The sequence below is a fragment of the Arvicanthis niloticus genome, chromosome 6 (genome assembly GCF_011762505.2).
Source record: "Arvicanthis niloticus isolate mArvNil1 chromosome 6, mArvNil1.pat.X, whole genome shotgun sequence".
Taxonomy (NCBI): Eukaryota; Metazoa; Chordata; class Mammalia; order Rodentia; family Muridae; genus Arvicanthis; species Arvicanthis niloticus.
In genome coordinates this window covers 49,108,876-49,123,515 of record NC_047663.1, presented here as the reverse complement: position 1 = coordinate 49,123,515, position 14,640 = coordinate 49,108,876, and the positions used below count along the sequence as shown (strand labels likewise).

General features: G+C 45.0%; 1 protein-coding gene across 1 annotated transcript in view; it reads right to left on the bottom strand.

Moving 5' to 3' along the window:
- Tekt1 (tektin 1) overlaps positions 1 to 11,686 on the bottom strand; it is a 24,285-nt gene extending 12,599 nt beyond the window's left edge. Inside the window, exons 1-3 of the mRNA XM_034507085.2 lie at positions 11,555 to 11,686; positions 9,655 to 9,861; positions 328 to 493 (exon numbers count right to left, since the gene is read on the bottom strand). Coding sequence (XP_034362976.1) covers positions 328 to 493; positions 9,655 to 9,844 — 356 coding nt within the window. The 5' untranslated portion in view covers positions 9,845 to 9,861; positions 11,555 to 11,686. The remainder of the gene's footprint in view (positions 1 to 327; positions 494 to 9,654; positions 9,862 to 11,554) is intronic.
- Between the last annotated feature and the right edge of the window lie 2,954 nt (positions 11,687 to 14,640).

The window sequence follows — 14,640 nt, the reverse complement described above, 5'->3', positions numbered from 1 at the left end:
AGCACCCCCTTCTGGACTCCTCTGGCACTCCACATATCTGATACATAGCTGTGCAAGCAAAAACATATAGGCATACAATAAAAATAAATCTCAAAACACTAAGTGACCAGAAAAGAAATGATTTTAAGATTAATGTAATTTTGTAATTCTTGGACACAGAAAATTGAGCCCTAACAGATTTTTAGTTAGAGGACAGCAGGGTTTAGGCATGAACAAAAGTAATGCTTCTTCCACAGACGCCACTCAGCCCACCACTGAGGTCTCACTCAGCTCAGCTCAACCTGCCATGGAGCACGGGCACAGAGTCACCTGCAGCAGGCAAATTACCTGTAAGCCAGGCACTTCTCCGTGATCTCCAGGGGCTCCTTGTAACTCTCCAAGGATCTCTCCAGGCGGATCTTGTATGTGAGAAGGTCATCTGTCTGGTGCACGAGCTGTTCGAGTTTGTCATCTAACTCTTTCTTCCAGAACTTGACCTCCTCAAGTCTCTGCTCTGAGGCACACAGAGAACCACCAGAGTTTGTCAGCTCCCAGAGGAGGCGACTGTGTGTGTGTGTGTGTGTGTGTGTGTGTGTGTTTGCTGTGGTGCCGGGAATTGAACTTAGGTACCCTTGCTTGTTCACAGCTAAGCCCCACTCCAAGCCTAGAGGACTTTTCAGGACTTCTGTGACACTACCCGAGACTGCCTCTTTTCTTGGAGCTGTGCAGCAGCACCACCACCTTTTTAATCCAGGGTCTCACTGTGTAGCTCTGGAACTTGCTATGTAGACCAGTGAGGCCTAGAACTCACAGATATCCACCTGTCTCTGCCTCCTGTGTGTTGGGATTAAAGATGTACTTTACCACAACCAGTCTTTGTGACATTTTTATACACGCTGATCAGGAAGGTGAGCAGCATAGCTCAGTTGGTAAACAGTTTGCCTAATGTGCAGGCAGCATCCCCAGTTCACTTCCCAGCACCCAACAAACTGGGCATGTTGGTACAAGGCTGTGGTCCCAGCGCGTGGGAGGTAGAGACAGAAGAATCAGAAATTCAAGATTCCCTCCCTCCCCCTCTGCCCTCTCCCCCCTCTCCCCCTCTCCCCCTCTCCTCCCTTTTCCCCCTCTCCCCTCCCTCCTTTTCCCCCCTCTTCTTCCCCCCTCTTCTTCCCCCCTTTCCCCCTTTCCCCCCCTCTTCTTCCCCTCTCTTCCTCCCTCTCCTCCCCCTCCCTCCCCCTCCCTCCCCTTCCCCCCTCTACCCCCCTTCTCTCCCCCCCTCTCCCTCTCTCTCCCTCTCTCTCCCTCTACCTCTCTCTCTCTCTCCCTCTCTCCCTCTCTCTCCCTCTCCCTCTCTCTCTCCCTCTCTCTCCCTCTCTCTCCTTCTCTCTCCCTCTCTCTCTCTCCTGGGCTACATTGAGACCCTGTCTCAAAAAATTTATATGTGTGTGTGTGCACGTGTGCATGTGCGCATGTTAAATGTTTATTAGCAAAAGGGAAAGGAGATATTTTTCTTACTCTCAAAATAGCATTAATTACTCTAAACTCTAGTTCTTCAACTGACCTCTATTTTAAATAACTCATTCATTCATTCATTCATTCATCCATTCATGATGCAGTCTTACCATGTAGCCCAGGCTGGGTTTGAACTTTCCTTCCTCTTGTCTCAGTCTGAGTGCTAGAATTACAGGTATGTACCACCTGGCTGATAACTCTTTAAATTTTTTTAAAGATTTATTATAGTGTTTTCATTGTGGTTGTGTCTGTGTGTGTCTGTGTGTGTGTATATATATATCTGTGTGTCTGTAAGTCTGTGTGTCTGTGTCTGTTTCTGTGCACATGAGTTCTGGTGTCTGCAGAGGCCAGAGGGGTCTGAGCACCCTAGAGCTGGAGTCATAGTGGTTGGGAGGCTCCTGACACAGTTCTAGGAACTGAACTTGGGTCCTCTGTAAGAGCATTACGTACTCTTAACTATGGAGCTATTGCTGTAATCCTGTAACCTTTGAACTGTGTTGAAGATATAAATGTATGTTGTTTGGAAAGTTAAATAGCATGACACAGCCTGGTGAATCTAAGGTCCCTCCTCCCTGGCCTCCACTTAGAGCATTGATTTTAATACTTCCACTCTTTTTCCGCTCTGTTTTGTTTGTGTTTGTTTCTGTTTTTGTTTTTCAGGGCTGAGGCTTGTCCCTAGGCCCTTTAGCATGCTAGGCAGGCTCTGTAATGCTGAGCTGTGTTCTTCACCCCTGGATTCCTTTTAACTAACTCAGAACAACAGCCTCCTGGTCCTTCTACCTCCCAATATATATGTATCAACATTTTATCAAATACTAACCTACAATCTACTTATAGTTTTTGAATATATAGCATTGTTTACACAAATACAATGGCATATTTTGGTAAATTTCTTGAATAACTTTATTTTTTCTTTTTTTTTTCTTTTTTTCTTTTTTTTTTCTTTTCTTTTTTTTTTTTTTTTTTTTTTTTTTTTTTTTTTGAGACAGGGTTTCTCTGTGTAGCCCTGGCTGTCCTGCAACTCACTCTGTAGACCAGGCTGGCCTCTTGAATAACTTTCTGTTCTGACATGATTATAATTGTATCATTGCTTCATTTTTAGTTTTTGATAAGCAAAATATTAAGTTTGTTTTTTTGTTTAGGCAGTATCTTGCTCTAATTTGGGTTGGCCTTTTCCTTTTGGTTTTTCAAGATAAAGTTTCTCTGTGTAGCCCTGGCTGCCTTGGAACTCCTTCTGTAGACCAGGCTGGTCTGGAACTCACAGAGATCTACCATCTGCCTCTGCCTCCTGGGTGCTGTGGTAAAGGTGTGCACCACCAACTCCTGGCTCATGGCCTTGAATTTTTAATCTTCAGCTTCTCAGGCACTGAGATTATGAGATAAGCCATTACACCTGACTAAAGGCAAACTTATTTCAGCAATACAAGTAAAAGATAGCTGATTATAAAAGCAAACAATACAAGCCAATGAATCAGAATGAGTAACTTCACATTTGAATCTTAAACTAATGAGGTACTGATTGTGTAATTATTGATTTCCTCTCCCTAAAATAACATAAGCATTAGCATGTGTGTGTGTCTCTGTGAGTTGTATTGTGCTGTGTGTGTGAGTGTGTGTATGTATGAGAGAGAGAGAGAGAGAGAGAGAGAGAGAGAGAGAGAGAGAGAGAGGCTCTCTTATAAAGCTGGTGGCCAGCAAGCCCTAAGGATCCTCCTTTCTCTGTCCCCACCCCCCTCCCGCCGGCTTTATGAGGAATTCTTGGCATTTTGTATGGGTTCTGGGGATCTGAACTCGCATCCTATGTTTGCACAACATGCAATCTTACACAATGAGCCATCTCCCCAGGCCAAATGACCTCTTTTTTGGAGATTAGATTGTGCATATCTGAGTTATAGGAAACATATAGATAGTAAAGTGGTTACTATAGCAACCACTTCAGGGGCTGAAGAAATGGCTGGGGGTGGGAGTGGGGTAGGAGCACTTGCTCTTCTTGTAAAGAACCAGAGTTCATATCCCAGTTAGGTGGCTCAAAATCACCTGGAACTCCAGCTTTGAGGATCTGATGCCCTCCTGTGATCTCCACAGGCATCTGCACTCACATGTACACATGCAGGCACAAATAATACATAAAAGAAAAAAAATTGAAAGTAACTTCTTCACTTTATCTGTATTAATTACTAATCCTTCTTCAAACTTTCTGACAGAATACTCAGCATCCTGTCAATCAATCCCAGCAGGGGAAGAGAGGAAGCAGGAGGGAGAGAGGGTCTTTTTTCCAGGATGGGACAACAATAGGGCAAGATGCAGCTACTAGTGTATCCCGGCTTATGGTGAATCCGCAAGGATTTGCCACTGGAGAATTTAGAATTAATATGGCTTACAAGATTAGCAGTCTAGCTGTTGCACCCAGAGATTGAGTTACCACTGTTTCTAAACTAAGTTTGTGTGGTGTTTTTCTTCTCACAGGTGGTGACTCAACTCAAGAGAGAAAGGTGCAGTGACAAAGCGTGGCTTTGCCTGATATGCACCACAAAGGCCATGGGGGATTTAAAGCCCAGGGCTGGTGTGGTAGTGACCCACCAAAGGGAACTTAGTGAGTTGGGTGGAGAGATTTTGGAACTCAGGTGCCATGTGGCCCACCGGTGCTGGGCACAGCTCGGGAACTGCTGATTGATTTTAATATTTTCCACAACAGATACTTTCTTCTCCTCTTCTCTATCGTCAATCTTGAATCGCCAACAATCCCTGAATCTCTCAGACTGAACTTCTGGCTTGCCTATCTTTTCTCTCCTCTCTCTCTTTCTTTCTCTCTCTCTCTTTCTTTCTTTCTCTCTCTCTTTCTCTCATTCATTATTCTGCAACTTTAACTTTCAACACTCCTTTGATGTTTAACTTTTTCTGTTTTCTAGTTTTCATTTCCAAGGCTCTTTGTTCCCCTGATGTCTCTTTTTCAAGGCTGCAGCATCTTCCACCAGTCTGGAGGATCTGCTCATTGCCTGATGTACTGTCTCCTGAGTTGGTATGTTCATTTGTTTGTGTGTTCCATGCTGGAAATCTTCTTCAAGTGTTAGCAGATGTCATGCTGAAATGCTGCTTGGAAACTGTCTGTGGGGACAGCTCTGTCTGTGGGGACAGTGCTTGTCCGATGGAATGCTCTTTGAATGGAGCCATGAAGCAGGGCCTGGGCATTTTCCTGGAGACTCTTCAAACATGCATATCTGCATATCCTTCTTTTGAAGACAGTTAATTTCTCATAGAAAGATCTTCTAATACCTTGTCAGATGGAGAACATGTCAAAGCCAGGCTACCAATGTCCTATAACCTCTGTTCAGAGTCCTTTGATCTCAGACACTCTGCTAGCAATGAGGGCAAGCTGGAATGGCTCCAGCTCATCCTGAGTCTCCAGCTTAGGCAGTAGCTGGATACAAACCCACCTTTGTGTATTCAAGTTTTCTGTAGCATGAGTCCGTTTGCCCAGCGCCTTTGCTCCACTCCAACTGCCCACAGTCCCTGTGTGTGGCTGCTTTCTGCTTTCTAGTTTCCAGTATGTCATGTCCATCACCTCCTGCTGCTGCTCGATCCCTACCAATCCTTTTCCTGGGGACAAAGCTTTCAAGAATATTTTGCTGCTGTTTGGCTGGAATTTTGTAAGGAAGAATGCCCTGCATCCAGTGTCTGTATCCGTTACAAAAACTGGAATCATCCTGCTCTGAAATGGTCTCCAACCCACCCACCATGCATCTTTCACTGCCCTTCTAGTCCTGTTATCTCAGAAGCCAACAGTTCAAACACATTTTCCATTCTCCTTTCAAGCCTCCTCTAGGCTTAGGCAAGCACCATACAATAGAAGACACCCTCACCTGCAAAGCCCTCACTTGCGGTCTTTCTAGACCTTGACACCTTGTCTCTTTGGTTTTTGGACCTTTGGGTCCACCTTTGACCCTCTCTGTGCTCTTCCCTCAGCACATTCTCTGAGCAATCCCATCTACACAGCTGCTGTCCATCACGACGTGCGTGTGTCGACTCCCCAACTCACTTCCTAATTTTTCCTAGGCTGCATACTGGACCGTCCAAAACTGCCTCCCACACTCACCTGGCATCACTGCCCCTGGTTCTACTTTGCATCAACTCCTGCATCCTGCCTTTGTCGGCTTATCCTTGGCTTCTATTGTGAAAATTCATCCTCAAAGTATTGTTGCCTGCGAATTAGTGTACACCTTCTCCTCATTCTTACTGCCATCACCTTAGCCCTGGATTACATTAGTGGTCTTTTGAGTTTTTAATCCCTCTTTTATACTAGAATGTCTTCATCAGCTTTACTCTGGGAACCATCTAGCACAATACTGGGCATAGTTAAGGATTGCAGTCGACGGGAGGACAGGTCCTGGTACACTCACCAAGCTACGGAGCTATACAGGCAGGTTTTGAAGGAAAACAATGCATTAGTCTTGGGATATATTTATTTTGAGGTGCTTAAAGCAATGTAGGTGAAAATGTATGGCAACCAGGGTGGCTGCCATAAAAGAATTCAGATAGGATAATTTCTATTTGGAAAACAAAGAGGATCATGATGCAATTTCTAATGAGCGCTTAGGAGACAAAGCCCAGGAAGGCTGGGGCTGGAAAGATAGCTCTGCAACCAAGAGCTCTGGCTGCTCTTGCAAAGGACCCGGGCTCGGTTCCCAGCACCCACATGGTATCTCACAACTGCCGGTTACTCCAGATTCAGGGCATCTGACACCCTCTTCTGACTTCTGTGGCTTCTTGCACACACACACTCAGTATACATAAACTCACTCAAATGCACGTAACAATAAAAAATAAATCTTTTTAAAAAGGAAAGCAGAGAAAAGGCTAACAGGGCCAAGAGCATAAGGAGTCCCAAAAGAGATGAATGGAAAGAGAAGGATCAACAACCAGGAAGAAACCGCCGGAAAGAAAGCAAAAGCACGAGGTGAGAGGCACACCATGACTTTCCGTCCTGGAGAACAGCCAGAAGGGATGGAAACTAAGTGTCCCACGGACGGGAGAGTCGAATGTCACTAAGTAAGGTCTAAGTGCTTTGTCCCTCCCATCCGAGCTCACTTTATGGCTCGGACCCAGCCCAGGCTTCTACGTGTTGGACTCAGTTCTAAATTTCAGATGGAAACTCTGCAAGGACAGACATCAAAACATATTACAAAATGTAAGACGCGAGGGTGAGAACCAAGTACCTGACTCAAGAAACATTAGCAGCATCCAGAAAAGCCTCACCTGACTCTCTCTCTCTCTCTCTCTCTCTCTCTCTCACACACACACACACACACACACACACACACACACATTCCCTGGCACATTTCCTAACACGCTATTGCTGAGTTCTCATAGTATAAATTAATTTTGCCTTTATTTATAAAAATGAAATAAAGTGCCAGGCAGTGGTGGCGCACGCCTTTAATCCCAGCACTTGGGAGGCAGAGGCAGGTGGATTTCTGAGTTTGAGGCCAGCCTGGTCTACAGAGTGAGTTCCAGGACAGCCAGGACTACACAGAGAAACCCTGTTTTGGAAAAAAAAAAAATGAATGAATGAACAAGAGAGAGAGAGAGAGAGAAAGTGGTATGTGCCATTTGTAGGTGTTGTTTGTTTGTTTTTCTGAACCTCTTCCTAGGTTCCTGAGATTCCTCTGTGGTGCTGCTGCATCAAGCTGCAGACCCGCCAGGCTCCCTGCTGCAGAGAGGAGGTACTGTAGCCTTTTGTCTTTTTTTCTCTCTCTCTTTTTTTTTTTTTTTTTTTTTTTTTTTTTTTTTTTTTGCTATTTTGTTTGTGGGTTCTTCATGGGTTCTTCTTTTTTATCTGTCTCCTAACTGTATCTTCTCTGTCTCAGCTCAGCTTCTCCTGGCTCATCTGTCACTGTCTCCTCCTCTCAGTCTGCTTGCCCAGTTCACTTTCCACTGCCTCTCTGGCGCCCACTCAATCTTCTGTCTTCCAGAACCAACTGTCTCTCTGACCCCACTCCCGCGTCTCCGGGACCCTACTCATCTTCTACTTTCCCCTCTCTCGGCCTCTGCTGGCTTTTTATACCCTCTCCTGTTCCCAGAAGTCCAAGAGGCAACTGACACTGAAGGTCATAGAGTCTACTGGCTAAGCATTCCCAAAGAATAGCCACTGAAGATCCTTTAAAGGGCCAGGCACACAAAATAAATCATACTGCAAGGTACTATTTACCCACTCTGCTACTGATGAAGCCTGCAGCATAGATCCTTAGGTAAACAGACATTAGGTTTCATAAGTTGCACAGTGTGCAGCTGTTGGGTGAAAGGTTGTATACACCCAGCGTGGGCGGGTGCTGTATCAATCTGTCCGTCTACCAGCAGCAGAAGGGGCTAACCCTGCTACTCCCTGTCCACTTCTTCCCCAATACCTGGCACTTTTCCTTTCTTTTTTCTTCTCCTCTTTTTTTTTTTTTTTTTTTTTTTTTTACTAGCCATCCTGGTGGGTGCGTGATGCCCGCTTGACTGTAATTCCTTCCTATAATCCTAGGACTCAGAAGGCTAAGACAGGAAGATCACTGTGAGGTCAAGGCTAGCCTAGCCAGTCTACAGAGTGAAAAATTGTCTAAAATGAAAATAAAAAGCCCTCCTCTGAAAGTGCCATGGTTTTACCTTTCCAATTAGATGCACGTCTCACCTAGATTTGCTTTTGTCGGTGTGTAAGAGGTAGAGGCAGGGGTAGAACTCGGCCTTCAAGCCAGCCAGGCCTCTACCTTTTTAGAAGCAGCTTAGCCAGTTTCACCAGAAAGCCTGGTGATGTTTTCATTGGCATTGTATTGAACCTATACATTAATTTTAGCATTAAGGGCTGGCGAGATGGCTCAGTGGTTAAGGGCTCTTCCAGAGGTTCTGAGTTCAAATCCCAGCAACCACATGGTGGCTCAAAACCATCTGTAATGGGATCCTATGCCCTCTTCTGGTGCATCTGAAGACAGCTACAGTGTACTCATAAAAAAAAAAAATAAAAATAAAAATAAATAAATCTTTGAAAAAAAATTTAGCATTAAAAATCCAGTTAGTGGTCACCCCATGGGTTGATTGAAATACTGGACTCTCCTATCCACTAACATCCATTCCTTGCATTTATTTAAGGCCTCTTTGACTTGTTGCAGTAACAGCCGTGGTATTCAGTGGAGAACTTGTGCACATCTTTTGTTAGCTTTACTCTGAGGCACTTTGTGGGCTTTTTTCTGTATGTATCAGTGCTAGCGTAGAACGTAGGGCCTAACAAACACACTCTGTCGCTGATCTATACACCACCCAACTCTGGTTGATTCTGTTTATTGCTGTTACTGGTGTTATTTGCATGAATACACGATGTGTGCATGTGAGTACGTGTACCTCGGCATATATACGGAGGTCAGAGGACACATTTATAAAGTTGGGTCTTTCCTTCCACTTTTGCCTGGGTTCTGGGGATCAAACTCAGGTTGCCAGCCAAGCCCCCTTGTCAGCCCCTTGATGCTTTTCATTTGTTTATTTGTTGTTGTTTTGTTCTATTTTGTTTTTTGAGACAAAATCTCTCAATATGGCCCTGGTTGTCCTAGCGCTCATTGTGTAGAACAAGCTGGTCTTGAACTTAACTTTTTTTTTTAAATGCCATTGTAAACACCTATTTTTTAATTGCTCAATGAGTCCATGACATTAAGATTGGTATTTTGAAAGCAGTCCTCGCACTCGCACTCCCTCTCCTCTTACCGTCACCCCTTTGTTACCGCCCTGCCCATAGGCATCCGAGTTCATGCCTCTGGCTTGTATATTTTAAGTGTTTGGCTGATCGCTGTCCATTTTATTTTGCCTTTATTGTTTTATTTTATTTATTTTAGATCGCCAGGCTATAAATGCTGTTTATCATCATGAAATTGTTAAGACCTAATTGTTCCTCCTGTAAAACCCACTCAAATGCTTATGTGAAGGACCTTGCCCAGTTCTCCAGTGCCTGCCCCACCCCAGCTTAGCTCTCTTCACTCAGCACATATCTGACTCTATATTGGTAAATGACTTTCGTATCTTTCTCCTTTCAAGGGGTGAGGACCCATGAAGGCACAGACTCTGCTCGTCCCCTGTGGTATGGCTAGCCCCCAGTAGCTTCATCAGGATTAGGTCACATCCATACTAAGCATATTGTCTTACCAAGTTTCTTGTTCACATCACTCTGAGACCTCCTGGTGGTCTTCTCAATTTCTTCCACAAGCCTCTGGCTCTCCGCCACCAGGCGTTCGGATCGGGACCTCTGGGCCTCTGCTCTGTGGTACTGGCTTTTGTTAGCAATATACCACTCCGCAGGGAGGAACTTGGGTGGAGACTGCAGTAGCTTGGCCATTTAGGATTTCCAAAGTCCTAATCAAATACAGACCATGTTCCATTAAATGAAAGCATCAGTTTCTGCCGTCATTGCTATCATCAATTTGTGATACTCACTACTGAAGCGTGCACAAATCATCTGAATCAAACTCCCAGCCACAAGTCTAGCCAGCTCCCAGATCAAGAAACAATGTTACCAACATGCCAAACCTTTTTCTAATCTCTAGTTGCCACTCCCAGGCACACAAGGTGGCCACTAGCCCCATCTTTAATGCTACATCTAAGTTTCTTTGCTTTTTAACCATACACCGTGTATTCTTTAGCATCTGGCGGCTTTTATTTAACATTGTGTTCATAACAGTGGTCATACTGCTTATAATGTAGTTCGTCCATTTCATTGCTGTGTAATATGCCAGGTGAGTACATAAAAATCAACTGTTTTCTATTGCTTATGAACATGTGGACTATTCTCATTTAGGGCTATCACAAGAATGCTATTAATATTTCCTTTTGGAGATGTGGAGTTCTCATTGCACTCAGTAAATCACGGAACAGCGTACTGGTTAGTCTTATGTCAACTTGACACAAGCTAGAGTTAACTGAAAGGAAGGAACCTCGCTTGAGAAGATGACTCCATGAGATCTGGTTGTGGATATCTGATTAGTGATTGATGGGGAGGGCCCAGCCCACTGTGGATGGTGCTAATCCTGAGCTGATGGTCCTGGCTTCTGTAAGAAAGCAGATTGAGCTGGGCAGTGGTGGTGCATGCCTTTAATCCCAGCACTAGGAAAGCAGAGGCAAGTGGATCTCTTGTGAGTTTGAGACTAGCCTGGTCTACAGAGTGAGTTCCAAGAAAGTCAGGGATACACAGAGAACCCCTGCCTTGGAGGAGGAAGAGGAAGAAGAGAGAGGAAGACGGAAAGAAAGAGAAAGGAACGAATGAAAAGGAGGGAAAGAAAGGAAGAGAAAGGAAAGAAGGGAGAAGACGGAGCAAGCCATGATGAGCAAACCAGTAAGCATATCCTTCATGTCCTCTGCATTAGCTCCTGCCTCTACGTTCCTGCCCTGTTTGAGTTCCTATCCTGACTTCCTTCAATGATGAACAAGCAATATGAAAGTGTAAGCCAAATAAGCCCTTTCCTCTCAACTCACTTTTTTATTATGGTGTTTTGTCACAGCAATAGGAACCCTAAGACAAGCAGTATTCTTTCAAATACATGAATCCAGACATGTTGTGCAAGAAACGAACAGGTGTGATATCTGTAAGCCAACATCTGGGCATTGAGACTATGTAATAAAGAAGAGGGGCAACGGAGAAGACAGCCTCTGGAGATGGTCACAGAAAAAAAATTATGGGCCCCTGACTCTGAATGACCATCACGTCTGCCTTCCATAGGCAAAACTGAACTCTGGGGGGCTCCTTCTCTGGACCCCATAATCACTTATCCTAAGGGGCCTCTGAAGCTGTCACAACCAAGGATGGATTCAGATCGTGACTAGGCTGAGCACTAGGCCCCATGTGACCCCCTCAGACACTCCTGAGCCTCCCAGTTCAGTCCCTCCTAGGTCTCTTCCGAGTTTGTCTCAGCGTGGCTCCCTGAGATGTAACTTTGGACAAACACGCATAGTCTCGGAGAAGAGACCATATCAGCGCTAACGGCTGATACAAAAAGACACACCACTGTGGGTAGGGAGAAGGTTTCAGTGAGGTGGATCGGGGCTCACTTACCTCAGTACATCAAAGAATACTAGCTTCTGTAGGGCACTCCTGATCCCAACTGGAGCTCCTGGTTCTGGGAGAACCAGGAGAGAAAACTGTGGTCTCTATGGCAACCGGACGCAACGGTGCCCTAGTTAGAAGACTGCGCAAGCGCGAATGTGCGAGAGCCGTGCTAACGGGTAACCCCAGCAAGTAAGACAAAGAAAGTGGGTGGTCAGAGGTCTGATCCTGCCGGAAAAACGTCAAAACACGGAGCAGGACTCTGGGTCTCTCGGGGTTCCGGGTCCCAGAGTCTCTGACTCCACAGGTGTACTGCGGGTCGGTCTCAGCGCTGTCCTGAGCCGCAGGAGGCCCGGGACCACCGAGCTACATAGACTGCGTTCCGCGTGTGGTCGCGGCTCCAAACCCGGAGAGAAGGACCTGCAAACCTAGCGACAAACACGGTGCATGAATAGGTCCAGACAGTGGTAGGCAAGAATGGGTTTTCAGCCAGATAACTTCTCCCAAGGCGTAAAATTTACCAAGCAACGAGCTTTTCCTCAGTTAAGGTCGCACTGCTAAGTGATCTTGAAACTGTTGTGGATTGGGTTAAAATTACACTTTAGAGACTCCAGCCATTCAGTGCCAAGGTCATGAGTTTAACATAGCCATAAACCATCTTCAAACACGTTCATTTTACAGGCAGCACGTTTATTAAAAAAAAGGAGAAGGAAGGAAGGAAGGAAGGAAGGAAGAAAGAAAGAGAAAGAAAGAAGAAAAACAAAAAGAACTTTGCATTACTCCTAGAAATGGGAAATTAGAGCTGTCTGTGTGGTCGAAAGCAATCATAAAGATGAATATAATGAAACAAAGGCATAAAATTTAAAACAACGTAAGGCAGTCATGAGGGGCTGGAGAGATGGCCCAGCAATTAAGAGCATTGATTGCTCTTCCAGAGGTCCGGAGTTCAAGGCCAAGCACTCATATGGTGGCTCACAACCATCTGTAATGAGATCCGATGCCCTCTTCTGGTGTGCATGAAAACAGAGCAATCCTAACAATAAAATAAATACATAAACAAATCTAAGAAAGAAAAAGAAAGAAAGAAAGAAAGAAAGAAAGAAAGAAAGAAAGAAATTAACACTCACCTCTATATTCTTAGTTCTGGTATTAATATTAATATCTTTGAGGTAGGCAAGATGACTCAACAAGTAAAAGCGCTTCTCTAGAAGGAAAGAACTGACTGTCACAAGTTGTCCTCTACCTACACACATACACACACACATAGACATAGACACACAGAGAGAGACTCACACCTCACACGCACAGAGGAGAAGAAAGGGAGAGAGGACAGAGAGAGGGAGACATTAATAATAATAATAATAATAATAATAATAATAATAATAAACAATAATAATGTAAAACTGAAAAGGTTTCTTTGCTAAAATAATAATAACCAAAAACAGGGTTGTGGGGAGCAGAACATTGATTTGATATCCAGAGGTCCTGCTATCTGTAATTCCAGGGCCCCATCATTCCTTTCTGTCCAGGTGAGTGAGCTGAGAGGCACCTGCATCTGAGTGTTCAAACCCTCCAACACTAGCAACTTGGCACCGCCCCCCAACTTGTTGGAAATACATATTCCTGAGCCCTGCCCAGGCCTACTGCATCAGAAAGCTGGGGTTAGCCCTACCATGTGAAGTTAGCAAGCTCCCCTCCCCACCCTAAGGTGTGTCTGAGGCTCAACTTCTGGGAGAAAATCTCTAGGGCTCAGAATGTTGGGCTCCCCCATGATCTTGTTCAGAACCTATATGGCTACCAAGGGGATGTTGTTTTCTATGAGAAGAAATTCTTTTCAGCCCTAGGAGCCGCCATATTGAATTCTGTTCAGAAATAAAAACGAGGGAAGACAATAAGGCTTTGAAGCTCACCGTTTAACTCTGCTGACTTGAGAAGAGGGAGACCTGACAGTACCGTGTCCAGTCTCACAGGCAAGTTGGCACTGGGCCAGGAACAGACCTCTGGTCTCCTCATGTTCAAGGAAGACTTCAAAACAGTTGATTGCATGAGTCTAGTGGGAAACGCTGGGACGTCTGTTGAGCAACATTTAAGTGATCTAAGCCTGTGGAATGACTGGATCAGACCCACTGAAGTCCACCGCTCTCGCATTGCCTAGCCCCTCGTCGTGTGGCTTTCAGAAGATGAAGAAAATTCCTAAGCTAAGGAGATGGCTCCATGGATAAAGCATTTACCATACAAGCATGAGGACCTAAGTTCAGATCCCCGAACCCACATAAGTACAAGGAGGGCATAGAAGTGATCCTGTAATTCCAACTTTCCAGAGGTGAAGGTTGAGGGTCTCCAGAGCAAGCTGGCTGGCTAGACTAGCCCAGTCAGCAAGTCCTGAGCTCAGCTGAGACTGACTCCATGAAGGAAGAGACCAGATATCAACTTTAGGCCTCCACATGCACACATATACACTCTATCACACACACACACACACACACACACACACACACACACGGAGTGGCAGGAGGATGTTCCTAGTTTTCTTTCACTCTGAATTCCTAAATAATTTCACACTTGAATTCCTAAATAATCCTCTCAATCCGAAGGGAAAAATAAGAAATCGGAATGGTTGTCTTTGTTACTGGATACTAGGAGAGCTGGGGTGAGTCCAAGTGTCCACTAGAGTCTATGGCTATGTGAAACGCTTGTTTCCCAAGTGCTTGGATAAGTATGTCTCAACTCTCAGTTCTTTATACATTTCGTAACTTGAGTCAGAAGTGTTGGAAAGTGAAGGGGGCCTTTTCAAATTTGCTCAATAGACCAGTATTAGACCTGACCATTAGCCCTTCCATGACAGGTGATCTTTGACTCGAGGAGTAGTCATGGTTGTTTATCATTCTTTCTTGAGCTTTGTTTCTGGAAAATCTTGAGTAAGAGACTTCAAGGTGACATGAGCCGGAAGCAGCAGCAGACAGATTTGGGACCAGACCATGCACAGTAAAGCTTACTAGCGACTTGCTGACAGAGAGGTGGTGAGGGTGGTGGCAAGATTGATGGCAGTTAAAGGAAGAGGTTATCTCATGGTCGGGGCAGAATGACTTTCATCC